The sequence below is a fragment of the Lissotriton helveticus genome, chromosome 8, assembly GCF_964261635.1.
Source record: "Lissotriton helveticus chromosome 8, aLisHel1.1, whole genome shotgun sequence".
Classification (NCBI taxonomy): Eukaryota; Metazoa; Chordata; class Amphibia; order Caudata; family Salamandridae; genus Lissotriton; species Lissotriton helveticus.
In genome coordinates, this window is record NC_136069.1 from 792,474,860 (window position 1) to 792,499,622 (window position 24,763).

The window sequence follows — 24,763 nt, forward strand, 5'->3', positions numbered from 1 at the left end:
CACTTAACGATCCACCTGGCTATTCCTGCTTTGGAAATGGGGTTGCCTTTGTGCTGAGCTGCGAAGGCAACAAAGAGTTGCTGTGTCTTTCTAAAGGGTTGTGTTCTGTCAATGTAGTACTTAAGCACTCTTTTGACATCAAGCGTATGGAGCATCCTTTCTGCTACCGTTTCTGGGTTGGGAAAGAATGCTGGCAGTTCGATAGTTTGATTGACATGAAACTGCGACACCACCTTAGGGAGAAATTTGGGGTTAGTGCGCAGCACCACCCTGTTTGAATGAATCTGTATAAATGGCTCCTGGATGGTGAGCGCCTGTAGCTCACTAACACGTCGTAGAGACGTTATGGCAATGAGAAAAGCCACTTTCCATGTGAGGAACTGAAGTTCACATGAATGCAGAGGTTCAAATAGGGGACCCATCAATCTGGTGAGGACCACATTGAGGTTCCACACAGGAGCTGGCGGGGTCCTGGGAGGGATGACCCGCTTCAGCCCTTCTAGGAATGCTTTAATGGCAGGCACCCTGAAGACAAGAGAGATGCTGCCTGTTTTGGAGGTAAGCCGCTATGGCGGATAAGTGTATCCTAATGGAAGCGTATGCTAGATTGCATTTGTAAAGATGCAACAGATAGCAGATGATATTAGGAATGGAGGCATCGAGCGGGTTAATAGCGTGCTCGGTACAGTAGATGACAAACCGCTTCCATTTTGCTGCATAGCAAGCTCTGGTAGTGGGCTTTCTTGCCTCCCGGATGATGTCCATGCATTCAGGGGGCAAATCAAGGTAGCCAAATTCTAAGACCTCAGGAGCCAGATCGCCAGATTGAGCTGCTGCGGATCTGGGGGCTGAATGTCTCCACGGTTCTGCGTCAAGAGCCGGGGTGTGAGGTGCAGTCTTTGATGCGGTACCACAGAGAGTTCGAGGAACGTGGTGTACCACAGTTGTCGCGCCCACGTTGGAGCAACTAGGATGAGTGTCATCGAGTGTTGCCTTAGCTTTCTTGCCACCAGCGGAATGAGAGGCGCTGGGGGAAAAGCGTACGCAAATCTGCCTGACCAGTTCATCCATATCGCATTGCCCTGCGACTGTGGGTGAGGGAACCTGGCGGCAAAGCTTTGGCATTTTGCGTTTTCCTCCGTGGCAAACAGGTCTATCTCTGGATGACCCCACTGCTGGAAGTACGGGTGGAGTACTGATGGATGCAACTCCCACTCGTGCATTTGGTGGCTGTACCTGCTGAGCAGGTCCGCCATCTGATTGTCCGTGCCCGGGAGGTGTTCCGCCATGAGGAAGATGTTCCTCTGAATGGCCCACTTCCACATGCTCTGAGCTAGATGAGACAACTGTGGAGAGTGCGTACCTCCCTGCTTTTGAACGTAGTACATGGCTGTAATGTTGTCCGTCCGGATCAACACGACTTTGTTGCACAGATGTACTTTGAAGGACTTGAGTGCCATGAAGATTGCCATCAGTTCCAAGTAGTTGATGTGCATCTTCTTTTGTTGCGTTGTCCATAGTCCCTGCGCCGTATAGTGGAGCACATGAGCCCCCCATCCTAGGAGAGACGCGTCCCTTGTAAGAGTAATCTGTGGCACAGGCTCCTGGAACGGTCGGCCCGTGCAAAGGTTGTGTGGATTCCACCAATGCAGAGAGTTGTATGCCCGACCCGTCACCAACACTAGGTCGTTTAGTTGTCCTTGAGCCTGAGTCCACTGATGCGCTAAGCATTCTTGGAGCGGACGCATATGGAGTCTCGCGTGCGGGACTATGAAGATGCAGGAGGCCATCATGCCTATCAACTGCATGAACACTCTCGCTGGGAGTGAGTGTTGTGGTCTGAACTTTTGTATCAGCGACTGGATGCTGGCGATCCTCGCTGGGTTTGGCTGAGCTGTGGCAGCCAGAGTATTGATAGTCGCGCCTAAATACTGCCGCACATGGGCTGGCTGGAGGTGTGACTTTGGGTAGTTCAGTGTAAATCCTAGACTGTGAAGGAGGTGAATGGTGTGGGTCATGTCGGCGGCGCACTGCTGGGCTGACTTTGCGTGCACGAGCCAGTCGTCCAGATAAGGGTAGACATATATACTCTGTCTCCGAAGGTGTGCCGCCACTGTCGCCAGACATTTTGTGAACACTCTGGGAGCAGTGGTCACTCCGAAGGGGAGCACCTTGAACTGGTAATGCCTGTTTTGGATGGTGAACCTGAGGTACTTTCTGTGGGAGGGGTGGAGTGGTATGTGAAAGTAAGCATCTTTGAGGTCCAAGGTTGCGAGGAAGTCTCCCTGTTGTAACAAGGGAAGAACCTGCTGCAGTGTCAACATGTGAAAGTGTTCCGAAAGAATGTACTGGTTTAAGGGGCGGAGGTCTAGAATTGGTCTGAGCGAGCCGTCCTTCTTTGGGATTAAGAAGTACAGGGAATAAACCCCTGTGCCTTCCTCCTCAACCGGCACGAGCTCTATTGCGCCTTTTTGCAGCATCACTAGAACCTCCTGCTGCAATAAGTGCAAGTGCTCTGCTGACATAGGACGGTGTTTTGGGGGCATGGGTGGTGGGGTGGATGTCAGTTCTAAACAATAGCCGAACTGGATAAGTTTCCTGACCCACCTGTCTGTGGTGATGGACTTCCAGACGGGCAGGAACTGTTGGAGTCTCCCCCTGACAGGTGTTGGATGGTCGGGGGGCAGTGACAGGGAGTCACTGTTTGTTGGCGGCAGAGGTACGGGAACTGTTGTTGCCTCTGCCTCTACCCTTGGCACTGTTTCCTCTGTATCCACCTCTGCCCTGCTTGCTGTAGGAGGATTGTGCGCCACTTTTATTGAATGGCGTCTGCTGCGACATGTGCCCTCTGTTAACACCTCGAGTGCCTGAGCGACGAAAAGTGTTCCCTCTAAATTGTTGTGACTGGAGAGCTCCCATGGACTTGGCAGTCTCGGTATCCCTTTTGATCTTCTCCAGGGTGGTGTCCACCTCTGGGCCAAACAACCTGTCTGGATTAACGGGTTGGTTGAGGATAGTAGTTTGTATCTCTGGCTTGAACCCCGAGATGCGGAGCCATGCCTGACGCCTCAACATCACACTAGTGTTGATCGCTCTCGCTGCTGTGTCTGCAACATCTAGCGCACACTTTATAGCAGCGTTGGAGATGAGCTTCCCCTCCTGGATAAGCATTTCAGCTCCCTCTTTAAACTGGTCTGGGAGGTGTTGTAACAGCTGCTCTAGGGTGTCGTAGTGTGCCCTATCGTATATGGCCAACAGAGCTTGCGTGTTTGAGATGCGCCATATGTTGGCCGCCTGAGCTGCTACCCTCTTCCCAGATGCCTCCAGCACTTTTGACTCTTTGTCTGGGGAGGAGCTTCACCCGTCGTCTGGGAGTTTGCGCTCTTGCGGGCATTAGAGACCACCAAAGAGTCCAAAGGCAACTGGCCCCGTATGTAGGTGGGGTCGCCAGGTGCCGGTCTGTATTTCTTCTCGATGCGTGGGTTTACCACCCGGGATCTTGTGGGTTCCTTGAAAATGTCTGCCGCATGCTTAAGGACCCCCTTCAACATGGGGAGAGTCTTGACAGTTTTTTCAGCAGTAGAGAAAGTGTCAAAAAGGAGGTCCACTTCCACGGGGTCAGCATGCATCTCCACCTCATGGTTTGTAGCTGCCCTTTCGATGAAGGCATTAAACGCCGCTGAGTCCTCAGTGGGGGACTGTTTCACGTGAAAGACCTGTGGATCCTGGACCGTCTGCTGGTCCCCTTGATCACCAGTATCCATCCATGATTCCTGCTGCTCATCAGGCTCTGTATGAGCAGGGAAGTTGTACTCCTCATCTTGGTCCCCTCCATCCCCATCTGAGTACGTGGGTGAAGGTGTGGCACTCCGCCTATGCTGAGGAAAAATCTGTTCCACCAGAACGGGGGTGTCTGCTGCAGGCTTTTAACGTTTCAGAGGAATTGTAAAGGACTGCAAAGGTTGCAAAGTAATCTTCCTTTTGAAGAGCGTGAGTTTGCCGGTGTCGGCATCGATGAAATGCTCCGACCGTTCTTCAACCAAAGGTTGTCGAGGACCCACGGACCCAGCCGGTGGAGTGGACGTCGACACGGTGTCTTTGGGCACCGACCGCGGTGCAAAGGCCTTCGGCGCCACCTTAGGCGGCAACGTGTAGACGAGCGGTGCCGATGAGGTCTTGTTTTGGAAACGAACCTGTAGCGCCAGGACGTCGGAGGAGCACAGCGGACCCTCAGTGCAGCAGACCCTTTTGCAGCTGACCCCTTTGTGGATTCCGCCCGCCCGCCCGCCTCCACGACTCGCCGGACCCGCTTCGCGGGTCCCGCAGCGCGTCGTCTGCCAGGAGGCAGCAACTAAATCACCAGGGGGAGCGCGGGGCAGGCGAGTAACCAGCGGGGCTGCGAGCATAGGCAGGGGACTCCAGTGTCCAGGAGCCCCTGCGCGCCCAATCACCATCACCTGGGCTGCTCTCCCCGCTGGCCACGCCCCCACGCCTATCACGTGGTTGTAGAGTATTAAGGAGCCTAGCATCCCCGCCTCGCGGGAGCGAGCGGGAGCGACCGGGAGAAGCCCGGGACAAGGGCGGGGCCGTCAGTGGACTTCAGAGGACGGGCGGGCCACCCCTCTAACAACTCTATTAAAGGTGAGCATTCACTGCGGATACTAAAATGGGCGACAATGAGAATGATGATGTAGGAAATAAGATTGCCGACGCCTCAGTTTCCCTTATTACTTCCTTTGAGTCAATGATAGACTCCGCTTTTAATGAAATAGTAGAGACCGAGCGAAGGTTTTCTATGGCTTCCACCAACAATAAAATAACTTCCACAAGTAGTTCTAGCGAGATCATTATACACATAAATCCAGAAATAACCGTGGTAAAACCATCATATCCCTGCGTTGATGTGCCCATAATTCAGGATGATGAAAATACAGTCATCTACACAGCACAAGTTTCTGCCTCGACATCACCAGTGGCAGCAACGCCAAAATCAACACTGACAATGATACCCTCGGTACCCACCCAGACAGAGGGTGTTACTACAATTGTAACTGCTTCGCAGGATGATGTCATTAACGTGGACATCATCGACCTCAGCAGTAACAAGCCGGGTAGGGAGAAACGCAAAAGAGGCACACCCAAGTTAAGTGCGAATAAAAGAAAACAGACTGTATCTCATAAAAACCAACCAACACCGCATAGTCTGTGGAATAAAAATAAATCATCAGGGGCACAAACTGGTGTGACAGAGGATAAAGTGGATATAGAATCCGCGGATCTGGACAGCCTTTCTGATGTATCTATCACTAATTCTTGTGGGAAATTTAAAAATATATGGACGCAAACTACAATAATGGGTGATAACTCAAATCTATCTAGACAGAATGGAAATATGATAGAAACCATAGTCGATACTATTTTTAATCGAATTGAAAAACAAATGGTCACTCAGTTTAATAATATTTTTAAAAGACTTGATAGGTTGGATAACCTGGTCAAAACTGGTGAAACAAAAAGGAAAGGGTCAATCATCCTGGACCAAGTTAGAGCAGATCGCCTTTTGAAGGAATTGGAAAATGCAAACAATATATTATCATCGAAAAAACAGGCTAACTTTAGTGCCTCGGGTGGGCCACTAAGCAATTCTACTTCTGCCTCCCCATTGTTGGAACAACTATCAGTAAAACCCACAACCATTGGAAATGGGTCAGCTACGAGTAAGGTTAATACATCCACGAAACCGACTCCTATACCTGCCCCTAGGACAGCTGTTATTCCATCGACTTCTAATATCTCTGTCCCAAGCAACAATAGCGGCCCATCCATTTCAAGTGCAGCTCCAAAACCGACAGCGGTTAATAACAACGTGGGCACTGGCTCCCAGGGATCAACTAAATCTTTTAAGCATCAAGGACTAGCATTACATCTGCCACCGGATGCTTGTCCTTTTGTTCTGGTTCTAGCAGGTGTTCCACCCTTGAGGGAGGATCAGGGGGAATCGTGGGTGCAATTGCGGAATAAGAGCATAGACTGGCTAACTAAACATAAAGGTGTTGGTTTTGATATCTCCAGAGAGATTATATCTGTGCGTAGGGTATCGTGGGTTGGTCCTTTACTCAAGGATAAGGATGGTGACTGCGTAGTCCTTAATTTTAATAATTCTGGGACAGTAAGAAACCTCCTAAACAGAAATAGCAATTATTCAACCATTCCAACTGTTGCAACTATGTTACCCTTGAGTTATTTTTACAGACAATCGGCCACTCAATTTCGCCCACCCCCTAGGCAATCTACAGTGCCATTGATGCACTTACAACCAGCACCTTTTATGCATTTCCAACCACCACCTGTGCATCTTCGCCCACCATCTATGCAATTTTATCAACCTTATCCCCCATTACAAATGTATAATAGATATGCACCACTTTCGGACTTGGATATGCAAGATTGACCACCTTCGACTCTCTTTGTCGATTCTTCTCCGGTGTCCGAAGTCCTGGTTGCCCCGGAAAATTCGCCACAAAGAACTATGAGCAAAGAACACCAGACCCCTGCTTATTTACATTTGGACTCAGTATTGTCTATCGTTAGCTGGAATATAGCTGGCCTAAATTCTAAATTGAAAAATTCGGAGTGGCTTAAGTGGGTTGACAATAATTGTGATATATTGTTGCTACAAGAAACATGGAGTACAATGTCTCCAATAATTGAGGGCTTTTGTTGCCACAATCTTAAGGCTCTGCCGTCACCCATGGGTCGACCTAGTGGGGGACTATCTATTTGGTCCAAGATAAAATGTGGGGTGCATATTAAATTGATCCCAACACCAGGTATCTGCTGTTTTATGGCCATTAAGTACATTAACAGACTGAAATTATGTATTATAAACTTTTACAATAATGATTTTGTTAGCCGCCCTAATGGCAATTTTATATCATTGTTTAATTTTATCGATGAAATTATGGGGGGGGAAAAGCATGGATCTTTCGATGGTATTTGCATTGGAGGGGATTTTAATGCACACTTGTACCGCCATAACCCAATATGCAAGAATGGGGCAGAATTGAAAGATTTTATAGCTTCTCATGACTTAGTCAATGCTATGGAATTTGCAGGTACAGGTATAAACAATGTATTAACCCCCACTTTCATAGGTCAGGGCTGTGCATCTACGATTGATTATATTTTCACATGTCCTGAGTTAAGTGAAATAACCTTAAAAGCTGAAGTCGTCTGTTCAGCATACAGTGATCACTACCCGCTTAAAGTTAACATACATAATCCCCAGACCTCAAGGGTTGCAGCGAAATCAGATGTAGGTCCTCTAAACCTAGCTCTATCAACCGATAGATTGAGACTAGTATGGAAGGGAGCTGACAATAAAGGGATACTTTCCAGAGTAATTAAAAAATACCCTGAGACAGTTGGAATTTGCCTGTCGCACATAAGTCCTGGCAATGAGGTGGTTGGCGCTTTTGGCGATCTATGTAGGGCAATTAAAAGTGAATCTTCTAAACCCGTTAGGCAGAACATCTTGCAGGGACCTCGATGGTTTGATACCTCCTGCTCTAAGGCCAACAGGGATTTGAGGGATGCACTTAACACCATCCCGAGGGATCGTCAACTTGTGAGAACATTAAGATCACAATATAAAAGGGTCTTATATATTAGATCTGAAACCCTGGTAATAAACCACTGGGAATCACTTACGCACACCGCCAAACTGAAGGACTCAATGGGATTCTGGAAAGAAGTCAAGTTGTTAAGATCGTTTGGCTCAAATACCAGCCAAATTACCTGTAATATAACGGGCGAGGCATGGGTAGATCATTTCTCCCAAATTTATGCCGCACCAGTTACCCCCTCAGACACGGTCTATCCATCCCTTAGTGATGAACCCTTGACTTTTTCATTATTGGAGGTCGAGGATGCAATCTTTGATAGTGCTAGCAATAAAGCTCCGGGTCCTGATGGTCTCTCCATCGACCAAATAAAATCGGAACCTAATTTTTGGGCCCCCCTCTTATGCAACCTATTTAACAACCTAAATGACAGCTCAATCCCTGAATCCTGGTCGAATAGTGTCATCGTGCCTATTTTTAAGAAAGGCGATAGGTCGGATCCCGCCTGCTACCGCCCGATCTCACTAATCGACAATACGTTAAAAATCTTGGGAAGAGTAATCTTCAGCAGGATAAGGGATTGGGCGGAAGAAAACAATATTCTACATTGTAGTCAATTGGGTTTTAGAAGTAAGGTGGGCACCACAGAACAATGCTTAAACCTAAACCTGATTATGGCTAAATATATTATTGTTAAAAAATCTCCTCTTTATTTAGGTTTTATGGACTTGAGTTCTGCGTTTGATTTTGTTAACCGTTCTAGGTTGTGGTCAGTTTTGCTTGAGTATGGTTTGGACGACTCACTGGTTTATTTCCTTTCTTATTTACATAGGGATTTAAAAGCACGAGTGCGAATTAATAATGATGGTGATCTGTCTGACGACATCCCTATTAGTAAAGGTGTTAGACAGGGCTGCGTACTCGCTCCATTGCTTTTTATTTTATATATTAATAGGCTAAGCAACACTTTGAGTGAGATTGTTAAGGATGTCCCCATAATAAACGGCTCGCCCATCACTACTCTTCTTTATGCGGATGATGCCGTATTGATGGGGCGTACGCCGAATGCATTACGTACCTTAATCTCCGGTTTTGTTGCCTTTATGTATGATCTTGGTTTAAATACTAATTTTAAAAAATCTTTTATAATGAATTGCGGACCAAAGAAGTATAACATTGCATCCATTAAATCTGGGAATAATATTCTAAAATGCACCAGCACCTTCCCTTATTTAGGGTTGACATTCTCTAACTCAGGCTCATGGCAGCAACATGTAGTCTCTGCAAGTACTAAAATTTGCAAGTCGATTAACTCGATCCTATCCCTTCGCCAACCGAAATTGGCTGATGTTGTTACCCCTCTTCTTTCCATCTACCGTACCCAATGTCGACCTACTGGGACTTACGGCGCAGAAGTATGGGGATATTGTAACAGCTCGGCCCTTCAGGTGGCAGAAAATAGATTTTGTAGGAGGGTGCTAGGGGGAGTCCCCTGTGCTCCCACATTGATTTGCCATAACGAATTGAGGCTGCCATATATCGCTGATTTTATAAAGTCAAGGCCTGTCTTATTCTGGATTAAAATCTGGTTAAACCCAGCAGCAACACTGACTCGTAGTATTATATCTGATTGTTTGTCTAGTGATAGATCTCAACATATACCTTGGCTAAAAGCAGTCAAAACTAGCCTGCAACAGGTGGGACTGGGATCTTTATTTAGTTCCCCCGATTTAATTGTACCCGCCCATAAAATCAGTATTAAACGTGCACTTTTGGAGGCATATACTGAGGAAAGGATGAGATCAGAATCTAGTAAACCTGTGGTCATGAAATATTCACGCATTTGTGACCCAGATGCCAATAATCCTAATAGATTTTTTAGATATTTGACATTGCCTATTGGTAGATGGATCCGGAGTCTTCTATTTAGGTTCCGGGAGGGAAGCTTAGTTTATTTGCTCAGCTTCCCCATTGGCTACAATAAAAATCTAGAAGAATTGGATTGTCCCTGCTCTATAGGTGGACGACAAAATCTATTGCATTATTTCTTCTTTTGTGGCCACTATAAATTGTATACATGTCAATACTTAAGACCAATTTTATGTAAATATAATCTACGGGAATCTATTCCTGCTTTACAATTTTTGCAAATGCTGCATTTGGATGATGTTATTTACTCTGTTAGCTGTTTTATAAAAGCCTGTGTAAAATCTAGGGCAATCATGGAAACTGGATAATGGATAACAAAGTCATGTTGGTTCACATATATGAGTATTAGTTACTAAACTGTAGTAATATCGGATGATTTTATGAGATATTTCTATATTGGGCAACTGTGGATATTGATGAATTAATACTTGTTAGTATTAGGTACTATGCACTTTACAAATTATATTATGCACTTTAAGTCATTTTGCTGCTTAACCTAAATTTTAACTTGGTTATTGTCTTATGTGTATGAGTTGTTTTTTTGAATGTTTTTAATGTATTCTCATTCTGTATGTACTTTTATGGATGTATTAATCCGAATAAAGATCATTTGAAGTTGAAGTTGAAGGTCTTCGGTGCGCCCTGTACCTTCGGCACGGAAGGAGTCTTCGGTTCCGATGCTGAAGCCTTGACCTTAAGGCGCTTGAGGGAGTCCGAGACCTGCTTCGTAAAGGAAGCTGATGGTTTCGTCGATCCGACAGATGTCCGTGGTCCGCCCCCTGGGGAAGACCCGAGCGTGGCTGACTTGTGGTTGTCCGGTCGAGGAGCACTCGTGACCGGTGCGTCCGTTACACTGTCCACTACCGTAGACGTCGATGCCGATGGCTTCGGATCGATCGGTTTCCCTTTAGGGGTCATGGCCCCAGACCTCGGCTCTGTGGCCTTCACCGACTTCGCGTCGACGGGCCCCTTGGTTTTCGGCGCGACAGACTTTCCCGATGCAGGAACGGCAGTCTTCTTGGGCGTCGGCTTGTCTCCCTTGGTAGACTCCGACCCGATGGGCTTCTTCGAGCTTGGCTCCGCAACCACCTTCGGCACCTTAGCCTGGTCTGCAGCGTGCGCCTGTTTGGGGTCCCCCGAAGACGACGGCGTCGGCACCGGAGCAGACGTCTTCGGTTTCGATGGCGTGTCGGCCATCTTTGTTTTCACCGGTACCGAGGGTTTCGGTTTCGGTTTCTGTAATGGCGGCTCCGCGGAGGTGTCCGTAGCCGAGCCGGAAGGCGGGGCCGTGGATCGAGGTGTAAGGTCGTGGGTAAGGCCGCGTGGCGATCCCGTGACCTGAGCCTTCGTGAGAGTACGAACGGGGCATAGCTCATCCTCCGAGCTATCTTCCATGGCCCCATATGCTTCGTCGTCGTCCCCTACCTTCTCGACGATTTCTTCAATGTCGGGACTGTGGTCGTCAGCTCCGTCTTCGGACTCGACCTCCATCGGGGTAGGGGAAATCTGCAGGTGACGCACTTGTTCGTCTTCCGTGGGGTCGTCAAAGATGTCCACCGGTGCTGGAGCCGATCGCTGGGCCTCAAGGCGCGCCACGCGCCGAAGCTTGATCGTTTTTTTCGATCGAAATCTGGAACAGGCCATACAGTTGGCCTCGTCGTGGTCCGGCGACAGGCACTTGTTGCACACAGGATGGACGTCAATGTGTGGGTACTTGGATCCACACACGGGACATTTCTTGAATGGACTCCGCTCCATGCCGTCGAAGTCTTGCTGCGTCGACTAGGCCCCGATCACCGAAGAGTCACACGACCCCCCGGATATCCGACTCCACGAGCTGGAAGATAGATGGGACCGAACGCGAACAATACCGACTCCGAACAGGAGACGTCGAAATCACATCCGAACCCAATGGCGGAAAAAAACAATCTGGGGATGGAGTCGATACCCATGCGCACTGTAGTCCAGGGGAGGAGCCACCTATCTCGTGATACTTGGAAGACTCTTCCAGGACAACAATGTGCAATCATCCGGACCCAACACTAGGCGGCGATCTATGCTACAGATATGAATTTAGCAGCCCACATGCCTCGAACCTTTTTAACCAAACCAAACTCCTCCAAAACAAAACACTTAGATAAAAGACTTTGGGCCATATGTATCAAGCTAATTAGCATTCGCAAAGGCCGAAATTCGCAGATTTTCGGCCTTTGCGAATGCTAATTTGCTAAATGGTATGTATGTAACATTTTTGCTGCAAAATAAGGAATCGCAAAATTTGCTATTCCTTATTTTGCGATTGCACTTAAGGAATCGCAAATTTTGCGATTCCTTAAATGCAATGTATCAAAGAAAAAATAATTCAAAAATGCCCATAAGGACTCGCAAATTACCACCAACTTCTAGTTGGTGGTAAGTTGCGAATTCTTTTAAAAAAGCAATTTAAAAAAAAAACAAAAGGTGCCATATGACGCTCATACAATGTATGTGCGCAATATGCCCCCACATGTCATTTTCAGGGGTGCAGCAGGGTGTTCTTGAGACACACCTGCACCCTTGAAAATATTCCTAATTTGCGATTAGCAAATTGCTAATCGCAAATTTACACCTTCATTCCTATGGGCCTCCTGGCCCATAGAAATGAATGGGTAATTTGCGATTAGCAATTTGCTAATCGCAAATTAGGAATGTTAAGGAATCGCTAAAAAGAAGCGATTTTTTACATACATACCGTTTTGCGAATTCTAAATAGCGATTCCTTAAAAATCGCTATTTAGAATTCGCAAACCGGAACTATGATGCATATGATACATTGTCATTTACAAAACCAGTAGCTCCAACTTCGAAGATTGCAAGACCTATTGCATTGCAAATGTTTGTTATTTTGTGTGAAAGAGAAATGTGTGATCCTCTTAAGCAAGCACAGTTGGAAAAATATAGATACTAACCTCGCCATTAATTTGGTTGAAAAGTTACTACTGCATGTAAAACTTCACTCCTAAATTTTTGACACACATTGCCGGAAGAAGGCAAGTTGGCTACCGTTCATTCAATTTGCGTAGAGAGGGTGCTTCAAACAGCAGAGCAGGCTTCAGCTTCACCATCATCAACACAATGTGTACCACAGCTCTGAATGACGCAGAGGAACTGAGGGTTGGGCTGGCAAAATATCCATAATTTTTTACAGATGCCCCATTATGTGTTACCCCGATACTGGTCCCAGGATGCTTTTTTTTCCGGGCAAGAGAAGGTTGCCTAGGCAGTTCGGACTGCACTGTTCCCATGAGGCACAGGGTTAAGACTGATTTGCATGTGGCTGGGTCTGAACTGGGGTGGCGAAGTGAGCTAAAGAATGATGATGGATTAAACCAAGATCTGTGACTGGGGGCGAGAGTTAGAAAAGTTTCAGCGCTCCGTCCATCATCTCCCTGTGTTTGCCTAACTCTAAACAATGCCCTAAATCTTAAAAATTTACTTGAAAATACACAAATCTACTGTTCAGCTCAAGTGGTGTGGTGGATGTAGAGCCAGAGGCATTAAGTTGGGAAACAGCGCAAGGATTTTTGGCACCTAAGACAAAACGGAAATCTTACTTTTTCATGTTTCTGCATCTGCTGGAAACAGGACATTTGTAGCTCCTAGTTCCCGCTGCTATGCCATGTCAATGGTGGCTTAAAGAGGCTGACTTATGGTAGCACCAGCCTGAATAAAATATTTACTGGCTGCCTCATCCATCGGGGACCCTGGTGGACACTTTTCCTTAAGAAAGAAGGATCCACGCCAGGATCCTTGTACTTTTTCTTTCTTTTAATTGTGCTTATAGTTTAATTGTGCTTCTAAAGAGCGCATTGAAAAAGGATTTCTGTGGTGGTTTAAAAAATCTATAACCAATGGAACTACCAGCGTTGTCTGTGACTTTAATTTGTGTCTTTCAAAGAACACAAATGACTGGATATAGGGTGGAAAGACATCAACAGTCAGCAGTCCCGTTTGTCACTTTGTTCCAGAGATTGCAGAGAATGGGTGATGCCTTTTATTCAGGTTACTTACCGCAGACTACAAAAATCTTGAAGTTAAGAAACTAGGAAAAAAAATTGAATTAAACTCAGCGCAAGTACAGGTAAGTGTTAGGAGAAAGGCAGCTGGTAAAAGGTAAAGTGTATGTTAGAGAAAGAACTTAGCTTTAAAATAAAACATTTGAAGTGGAGGTTAGGAGGTCCCCCCTTGTAAATAAAGATAGCCAAATAACAAGGAAAAAGAAAATGTGAACGTAATAATTAGTGGAGGGTAAAATTTGAGTTATTACTCATAAAAGAGCGGGTACGAGGGGTTTTCAGTGAGCATTTATAAGTTGAAACAATAAAATTGAGGTTAAACTCTAAATTTAACTCAAAAAAAAAAAATCTATAGGACAGGGTTTTTGAAAACTTGATATAAAAAAATAAGAGTGAGGTTTTCCCTCTGGGCTTAATTAGTTGGAGACTAGTTTGGAGGTGATAAGGGACCCTGAAAATAAAAAGACATGGAATCAAGGAATATGCATTCCAACCTTAGGTGAGAACTCCTTCTGTGCTTTCGGTCTTGAGGCAAAGTTCAACACCCTGGGTACAACCTCTCTCAACAATCTTCTATTAGATTCTCTTCCATAGGATTTCTTATCTAGAGCAGCCAGCTCTGGGGTACCCATCTCTGTGGCACTCCTGTCTGGAGAATTCGTCTCTGGGACATACGTAACTCAGTTTCTTTTAAGAATGTTTTTGTTGTAATTTGATTGGCGTCTCTTTCCAGAGGCACCAACAGAGGCCCTTGGATGTGCTGTCTGTTCCTGGTTGTAGGCTGTTGGAGGGTTTACCATGTACTGCAAGACACTACAGTTGTGTTTGTACTGAATTTACAGAGTGGTGTTTTCAGATAAATATATTTTATTAATAGCAGATGTAGTTTCGCAGCTCCTTTTTTTATAATAAATAAATAAATATAATTAAAAAAACGATATTGATAATTGTTTGCTTTCCAAGGGCATGTTTTCTTTGCCAGATTTTCAGAAGAGAAAATGGATTATTTTTTTTATTCATGGAGCCCACAGTGAATGGAGGTTTATGAATATGAGGAACAAAATCTCATGATCAGGGAGAAAAATCTTTTAGAAAGAGAAGGAAAAACATGTGCCTGAAAGGCTTTATGGGTTATAAAATAAACTAAATTCTAGCTTACATGATACTAACAGCCATGCAAAAAAAGTCTTGAGGAGACAAACGCAATCACTGACACAATATGATAGAAGAATGTTAAGTGGTTCAAAATACATTGGAACGTTTAATGTTAAAAGGCATTGAAAAACAATATAAGGTTGACTTATGTGTAGCGAATTCCCACATAAAACTGGCACAATGCATGAGCTCGTGTGGAGACGGCATCACACACCAAGAGATACCCATTTGCATAAACTGCCATTCACATAGAGGCACCTGCACAAAACACTGTAGACTTTGCAGCAGATGTACTGGGTATTGTGCATCAAATAGCACTGATGGGCACCAGTAAAACATCAGCAATGCACTTATGGGGAGGACTGGTAATGGGCAGCACTGAATCATGGATTGATGTACCTTATGAAATCACCAGGTGCATCAGGGGAAGCACAAGATATGAGTGACAGTTCACAGTCACAGAGTTGAGTGAAATGGGGGCATAAAGTTAAGTAAGGGTGGGCGGTGTGCTGCTTAGGGAACAGCGTTCCTCTATAAAAAAAACTATCGCCCCAGTTGTGGAGATCTATAAAGCAAGAGGGGTCAGTGCAGCTTTGTACGGGGCGGAGCTGTGGGGCACATGTAATCTGGATGTACTAGTAAAATCTGAGACCAAATTCCTGAAATATCTGTTGGTTCTCCCCTCGAGTACACCCACAGTCCCCGTGCTGCTGGATCTAGGCTGCAGATCAATTGCGGACCAGGCACGACTTCGTCCCTTGCTCCTGTGGGCCCGGCTTTGGAGGGTGCCTGAACTAGTCTCCTATGCTAAGGCATTGTCTGAGGTTATGGCAATGGGAGGCTGGCACAGGATTAAATGGCTGAGGGACGTTAAATGCCTTTTGGGGGAGTTGGGCCTTGGTGATGCTTGGGTTACCCGATCTGCCCCTCCTAAAGCCACGTTAAAGAAAATGTATTGGGAATGGGTCACTTCTAAACGTATTGTCGACCCACGTCATTGTAATTGCACCTCAGCCTTCTTGAAGATCAAAGACGTGGTGGTCTATGAACCATATCTCGACATGATTTCCATTGCCTTCGATCGGGCTTTATACTTTAAATTTAGAGTGGGGACCTTACCTGTTGGTGATCTGGTATACCGGTGGAAACCGTCCCCCCAGTCCTCTCCCTTCTGAGCCCTTTGCTCCACACGGGTCTAGACAGTGGCACATATCTTCTTTGAATGCCCAGACTATTCTGCACCTAGAAGGCATTGGCTCAAACCACTGTGCCGACTTTTAGGGACTCGCCAACACCATGTGGCCCTACGGATTTTATTGTCTGACACATCCGCCTTGGTGGTTTGCGGTGTGTCCAAATTTTTAAAGTGGTCTTGGTTGATTCGTGTGAAAAGGCTTTATGTTTCAATGTAATCCTAATTTTAATTGTATTTATTGGTACTCACTTATGTCACTGTTTTTATTTTCCTCTCTATTAGTGAAGGCATTGTATATGTTGTAAATATTGTGACTATTTTATTTTTTGTACAGCTTTTAAGATATTGTATATATCGAAATAAAGCCTATCAATCAGTAATATAAGGAGGAAATGGAGGAAATGTAGGTTTGCAAAATGGTGGGCTTAGCAATTTCAAGCTGCTCCAAGTTATGAACATCAGCATTTCCCCTGCTGAGATGTTTAAGTCAATACTTTAAATGGCAAGCAGGATCGCACATGATATGGGCCACTCGGCAGCTGTGTTAATTGACAGGTGGAAATTAAGCACAAAAAAAGGGGATATCACCTTCTGGGTTTATAATCTGCCATATTTTTGTGGAGCTGCTTTAACCCCTCCCATGCTGGTGACGAACCCCAGCCGTTACGCCCCGCGGTGGGCGTGTGCTGATGACGGCTGGGGTTTGTCACGGCCCGCCCTGTTCGTTTGTTTACCGCACAGCGGAAAAATCGCGGCCGCAGCGAAGGGGTTAAAGTGCTCCTCACTTTCCAGTGTCTCATATTCGGATCCAAAAGTGCACTGAGACGCAGTGCTTAATTTGCGCCAGTGGCTGCAGGCGGTGGGCACCAGCACTTATTGCCCAGTGAAAGAGGGATAAAGGCAGAAATGGAGAAGAAAAGAAAAGAAAGATCGGAAAACTTTAACAAAAAGGAAAGCAGGTATGCAAAACAAACTGCAAGAGTGAGATAAAGTAATAAGAAGTGGATGGTGAGGAAAGAAAGAGGCATAAGACTATCAAAACTAAGCAGCCTTTGTATTAGACAACCTGGTCATTCTGCAGCAGGCTCCTAGGAAACGCATTGGGATCATGCACTTCATTATTTTTATTTACATTAATTTTATAAATTAAGCACTACTAAGTGGCAATAGTACATATTTACATATACTGTAATCTTGGTTTCAAAATGTGAACAGGGAAGATGTACGTATGCTTGCAATCAAGGCTGAATTTATCATGAGCGCCGAGTATGTGACTGTGCTCAATCAATATAGATACCCTTATCGGAATGATGAAGACTGAATAGAATTCAATTAGAGAAATTATCAAGCTATTCCTACAATACATTCTACTCTTTTAAACATCCTCATCTTGGGAATGAAGACTCCGTAGGATTTAATTTGAGAAGATAGCTATTTATTCCTACTAACAACATATTGGATTACTTTACATGACTCTGACGGGCAGTTCCTTTGTCACATTTGTTGCATGAACAGGACGATTGAGTCACCAGCCCTGAAGAAGCAGGTTTTACAAAGTTAAGAAAATTCAAGATCAAGATTTTTGAACATTCATGAATAAAAAGGACTTTTTGTAAAAAAAAAAAATTTTAAAAGAAGAAAAGTATCACAATCGTGTTGTTTTCATCTCTCAGAGGTCAATTGATGGACTAATTTACTTAAGCTGTTAAAACTATGGTGGACAGGTAACCAGAATATCTAATAGGAGAGTTGTCAGACAATAATCCTGCTTACTGTAGATGCCTAAGTGTGGTTTACATACATCATTCTAGTATTTCCTGAATCGTTAAAACCATATGGCCATGCGATCTTTCTTAATAAATATGATTCAGAAGTTTTGAAAGTAGACAGTCCTTCTCCCTAGCACTTCTGTAACTGGACCTTCACCAGAAATGTATACAAAACATGCGGCAAGTTGATAAAAATAAGTCGAATTTGATCAAAACGCCCCTATTTTAAATGGACTTTTACGGTGTTAAACATCAAGTTAATGGCATCCATTTACAATTAAACCTTGGGTCATTGCATTCCCTACTCACCGTTTTAGTTATTTCTTTTATATCAGTAATTAAAATCAAGTGAAGAACAACCTCTGCATTCCTCCCCACATTTATAGATACAAATATGTTGCTCCCCTACCCACTTCAGCGACTCCATAGAGATTTTTTGTTAAAAATATATTTTTCTCCTCATTTGTTCTTTCGCAGCAGCCACTTTCCTATCTTGTACAGTGCCCCCAGTTTCTGTTCCACATATCTTGCTCCCACAACTAGTATTGTAAATGCTTGTGCTATTCAACATACAAAATCTTTCTCTACAACAATACACTTTGCCTGCCTATAGTGCAGACTGTCTTCAGGTCCATTTCCTCTTATTTTATTTTTTCCAAACTAATATTCATTAGAATTATTACTATATTTAAATTTTCATGATCCCATCATTTTTACATCATTATTTTTTTTAGGTTTTGCTGCAAAGTGCTTGAACTGTGCTTGTGAAATCAATTGCATTCAATACATTTTAAAAGAAGCTTACATCCCACCCCCACTTCTTATTTGTCTGTGTGCTTGTCACTTTACTTTTCCTTAGTTTCTATTGGTTGTAGGGTTGTATTTCCTTTTTTTTGGGTGTACTTCTCTTATCAGTATCCCGTGGCCCAATTATTCATTCTCACCCACTATTATTGCCAATTACGCAATCACCTGTTAAGAATCGAATCAAATCATCTTCTCCCTCTCCCCGGCTAAGGCGTGTGCCCCGTCCGCTCTCAAACTGGGGCTAAGCCGTGTGGCAGAGTGGATGCAGACTAATCTCCTGAAATTGAATGGAGATAAGACGGAGGTGGTCATCCTGGGCAAACATAAACCTCTCTGGGGCCCACAACATTGGCCGCCAGAAATGGGCCCACTACCCCTGCCTGTTGCGCAGGTACGGAACCTTGGCTTTGTCCTGGATGATTCGCTATCTATGCGGCACCAAGTAGTCAGAGTAGCAGCCTCCTGTTTTTCCATCCTAGGGTGGCTTTGCAAAATCCTCTGGATGCTCCTGGACTCGACAAGGCGCACCGTAGTCCAGGCTCCGGTCATCTTGCGCCTGGACTACAGTAATGTGCTTTACCTTGGAGTTACCGTGGAGTCCCAGAGGAAACTTCAGCTTGTTCAGAACTCGGCCGCCCGCCTACTCTGTAAAGTTCCATGGAGATCCCCCATCTCCCCCTATCTTAAAGATCTACACTGGCTCCGCATCGAAAGCAGAATCAAATTAAGGCCCTTTGCTTCATGCACAAGATCAAGCAGGGGTCAGCTCCAGCTTACCTCCAGTCTCTTGTCCAACTATACTCTCCTCCCCGCCTTCTCAGATCCTCCTCTCAAGGGAATTTTCTGATTCCACGTTTTAAATTGACAAGAATGGGCGGACGCTCCTTCTCTTGCCTCGCCCCCAAACTGTGGAACTCTCTCCCGGCTGCATTGAAACTTGAACCTTCCCTGACGAAATTTCGTAAAGATCTTAAAACCTTGCTTTTCCCTCAATGATACCTGCTAGACCCATGTCACTGCTACCTCTAGTTGCGCCGGGAGACCCCATGCGGGTAGCTGTGCGCATTATAAGTTTAATTACAATACAATACAATACAAAGTGGCTTGGGTGGAATGGATTTCAAACTGTCTTTTTCAAAAGTACTTTTCTCCTTTTGTAATTTAGTGAAGCGGCGAGGAATGTATTTTGGATTCATTCTGTTTATCATACTTCTTTCAAAAAAATACACAAATGCCCATCCCCATCACCCAGAATTACTAACCGTACTTACCAGAAATAAAGGTTTGTAGCATATGCATCATTTAGTTGACCTCCCTGGACCACTTTTCTGTTTTTACAGATTGGGAGATCCTCTTTATATTGTATTCATGAATTTATGTTGAAAACAAGGTTGTGCTGGTTAAGTTTTTACCCTGTCCTGCTACCACACATCTCCATGTGGCTGGCACAGCGCTCCTACAAGATGTTTAAAAAAAATTATATAATTGTTGTGCCACCAACTGCTTCATCAATTTAGGGATTTTAAAGGAAATGTGTTGTTGGATTATTTTCTATCTTATTGTTCTTAGGAAACAGCAGTGAGGATCTATTCATTTTAGATTCTTTGAGTTTGTCTTTTAGTTATTCTTTCTCTCTTCTGAATTGATTAGATTTATTTTGTTTGACTTTTCCTGCGACTAGTTCCTGTGGATTTTATTTTGATCCTAGTATATATTTGACACTCAGCACAATAAATTGCCTTTCTCAATAATCCAGTCATAACACTTTAGCAGAGTTTCAGTAACTTAAATTGCACAACTGCTCACCAAGCAACAACTTACAACAAAACACTGTTTATTATTGATCACATATCTAATGATCTTCCATTCAAAGAAAGAGTGAAGCAGTCAATGGCACATACCAGGTAAGCACCCAGTTGTCACCTCTTTTAAGGTCTCTAGTTCTGTTGTGGTTACATGCAACTCACTGTCATCTCTACAAGCACTTGTAAAACCAGGACTCGGTTTGAATATTAAACCATAGCATGCAGGGGCTTGAATTGCGCCTGTCGTGCTGATACCAATCACATCATGAAAGTGCTCAAACTGATCATTCCTTAAATACAAAAATTCTGTGAAATTGCTTTTGCAATCCGCAGGAGAAAACAGTTCTGGGAAAATGTCATAACGTGTGGCTGAGTCTTTAATATTTACAATAATTTTCCATTTGTTAACCTGTACAATTTAACCTTTTCATAGTGTGTTGGAAAACTTGCTCAAGACACAAAGTAAGAGCCAACTTCACACTCCAGTGTATGGAGGCCCTTATAATGTTAGGCCATTAGGTACACAATTGGAATAATACTATTCAATTAGAACATAAGCAACAAAGTCTGAAGTCCAAATCTAAGGAATTTGCTTCTGGTGTGAAAGAAAAAGACCCACTCAAATCCACTTCAGAAGACTGTGGAAAATAAATTCTGACCTGGCTTAAAATTAGTCTGTTCTGGCAGCCTCTAATCTTGATAAAAGTACTCTGTTCAATTTGTATATTTCTATTCTGGTGCAAGTGCCCTATGCAGTCTTAACCTTCAATGGGGGAAATTATCCAAATTCTACTGCTTTGGTCTTCACTTGGTCCTGGCGTTGGCCAAGCTGCTTGCACCCTTCCACCCATGCTTTGGTGGTTCCTCTCTCCGTCTGCCATTTCCTTGATACTCAGCAAACCATTTGAGAACAATATCAGGACTGCAAAAACCTTTGTGTCTGTTTCTGTATGTGACTTGCTTAATTCTCTACTTCAAATCCTTTATTCACCTATGGCCATGCAGTATCACTAAATCCAGATGTATACTTACCTCACCATGGCACTGGAGTGGCCTAAATGGTTTTAATGTGAAACACTTGACATTTGATTTGTTTGGCAAACTAAACTGTGTCTGAATACTAAAGTTTTTCTTTGGACTACATTATGCCATGTTGGACATTCCTGGGAGTAGATGTAAGAACTGGAATGCTAGACTTCTATAAATGTCAATTTTTCGTTATTTTTGTTACCCCATATAAATCACAAAAAAGGGTACCTCAAAACAAAGCTTAATTTTGAACCTCTATGATTTGTCCAAATTAAGTATCTCAGTTCACGGGTTTCTTTCGCTTATTTGGGTTATACAAAGGAAGACATACATAACCAAGCGGCACTAGATTTATAAAGTTTGAGGACATTATCTCTGTGTAAGATTTACATTCATGTCCAAGGCTTGTGGGGAGGATATGATTTTTTGGGGGGTACTAAAATATGAAGGCAAAGGACAACCTCTCAATAAACAAACTGCACATATAAAGGCATTTATTTTTTATAAACAAAGTCAAAGATAATATGTAGTAAGGAATCAGTGTATAGACAATTTCAGGTCACCCGACTTCACTTTGCATTCTTTTCCAAGCTTCTCCACCACAACCTACCTTTCTCAATGTATTACATCTATTAAATAAAAAGGTGACCTTCATGCAATTTAAAATATTTTACAGTGTAAGCCTTTTTTTTACTTACTGAAATGCAAGTCATTACATTGAGCATCACTTATGCTATTAGTCTATCTTTACAAGGCAAAATACTGCATACTTTTTCTCAACCAAGGCGTTCAAAGACAGTCAACTGTGGTTGTGCCTTAATGCATCTTTACATTGGAATTTGCCATGTAGCCTCTTATTGGCCCTTTGAGGCCGTCATTCCTCTGTTGGCAGAACATGATTCATTGATTATAATATAAACAATAGGATAGATTTGGAGTTCTACATTACTCTTTTATTATAAACTCCTGACATTTGAACTCACCTGCAAGAATAAAAATAACATCAGTACTCAGTTGTAATAACATTACACATGAGTAGTGATATTCTGGCAAATGCTGTTCCACTGTTCAACAGATGGCAATAACTACCCACTTACATTACATCAAACTGAATGTTTCTGAAACTAATGCTTTGATGCTCTTGAAGTGTACTTATAATGAGGACTTAGCTGAGAACATAAGTAAATAACACAAAATGCACTTTCAAAATGCCCTACCATGTCATAGAAATGCCTTGGTTACTTAGAATATCTTTATAAAGTAAAGTTGGAGGTACTTGATTCTAAATACACTTAAAACTAATCCTACACTATAATGAAGCAGCCTCTAGAGTCCCTACCTCCTCATTTGGTGCTTGTACCTTAAGAATGCACTTTAAAACAATCTACACGGAAGGCCAGACAAATACGATTCAAATGTGTTTCTTAAAATGTCTCTACGGTAGTATGGTGGCAATCTGCAAAATGCCCAGAATCCACAGTCCAGTTCAAATCCAGTCATCAGGCAGGAGCAGAAGACATGCTTCCACTGTGAATGAAGTTCCCTCTTCTGTGCCCAAGGAGGTATCACATACTCCAGATACGCAGCTCGGTGGAACTTCAAACTTTAAACTGTGTGCCGCCAGGTCTTGAAAACCTCGACAAGAGGTTATTAAGAAAAGCTAGACCGGACAAGGAAGGAACGAGGAGAAACTTTGTATAAAAATGCATAGTTCCACATTGCAAAGCTACCAATGTCACTGACATGTAGTAGCATAGCAGCCTTGGAAAAAAAAGGGATGCATAGAAGCAAAAAGAGAAGCTACTCCACCAAGAAGCATCCCTGTTCTGTTCCTCAATTTATTGATATTGCAGTTTAATTGCATTGACGAGGCACCACCAAAAGACTCATCCATTCATTTGATGGAATAATTAGCAAAGCAAGACTCCAAGCAGTATCTTCTTCACAGCATGAGTACACAAAGTTTTATTTTCCTTAAATTAGACTCTCATTTAAGAAAATAAACTTTGGCTCTTGCTCACCTTTAAAAGACCCACTTAAAGCAAAAAGATGCTCTTTAAAAAAAACTTACCTCCATCTGCATTTTTGAAGCAAAGCTTCTTCTTCTGGTAGGCAATAAAGCTTGACACAGCTCCAATGAGGGCCACTCCCACCGCACTCACAATTCCAGCTACTACAGATGTTTTTTGTTCTGTGGAAATTAAAAAGAACAGTGAAGATGAGCACAAATTAGAGGGCTTATTCAAATTGGATTCCAATTCTAGTTATCAATTGGTTGATAGCCTACCCCCATCCACTCAATATGGCATTCAAAGAAAATGTGCTATGACGCAGTACCCATATTAGTTTGAACTATAACACTGCACATTACATAACATCTGTGCTTTTTTAATATTATTGATCTTATGATCCATGTTACCTTATGGTGCTACACTCAGGACAGCTATCAGATCTTTAGCAATAGGCTGGTTTCTTGCCAAGACTCTTGATAAAGATGGGCGGACCTTATGCCAAGTCTGTCTAAAGATGAAACCTAGGGAGCCAATGGGGACAGCTAGGCGAGCTTAAGCCTCAAGTGTCAAAGTTCCAATACCCAAGAATAAAATATAGTATAGTAAATCAGAAAATTCAAGCTCAGAAACCAACCACCCAAACAACAAGAAACTCACACCACCAAAGTCACATCTTCAGTTCTATGATTTGGCGTTTTAGTCACACGTGACATGGGTACAGTTAATGGTGTCCAATTTGGACAAACCAAATCAGATAGGTTCCAGAAATCAGTTACAGTCCCAACTGGTTTCTATTCCTGTTAATGGGACAGATGTAGCACTGAGTCAGCACCCACTTTTCTGGTGTTGAGTGCACTCACAGACCCGGGATGTTGACTGAGACCATTGGCTTCACCAGTACCCACTGGGAACTGGACTTTTGATTAGAGTCTAATTATAACTTTAAACTTAATTCTCTCTATAGCCATTCTACCTACACAGATTGTTCAAATATTTTCAAAATCAGCACAACCTTTTTCAGGCAACAAAAGCACACATCATGGCACAGCTTTGCAGAGAGATGACTAGTCTGATTGTCTGTACCCATCATAGTGAGTCATTGAGTAGCATGTTGGAGCAATCGGATAGACATACCTAACATCCATAAGACTTACGAAGACAGACCACTCACTACACCAAACACAAATAAACGATTAAGAGGGGTCCATTTACACAATCACTTCCACAAAAAAAACTAGTACTTCAACCTCATAGCTCAATGTTTCTTAAGATTTTGACTTCTGGGGAAGTTCTAGGAATCATTACTTGAATCCGGGGACCCCAGCCTAATTTTTGGAAGTCAGGGACCCCAACCTCAAAACGATATACAAAACAACACAAATAAA

General features: G+C 43.6%; 1 protein-coding gene across 3 annotated transcripts in view; it reads right to left on the bottom strand.

Moving 5' to 3' along the window:
- Positions 1 to 24,763, bottom strand: part of LOC144772914 (CD99 antigen-like) — a 253,578-nt gene that overhangs the window by 38,446 nt on the left and 190,369 nt on the right. For 2 of the 3 annotated variants that reach the window (XM_078657610.1, XM_078657608.1), the window contains one exon: positions 23,438 to 23,557. In XM_078657610.1, coding sequence (XP_078513736.1) covers positions 23,438 to 23,557 — 120 coding nt within the window. Of the gene's footprint in view, positions 1 to 21,843; positions 23,027 to 23,437; positions 23,558 to 24,763 lie in introns of those variants that run through there. The other variant, XM_078657609.1, reaches the window with a different exon arrangement.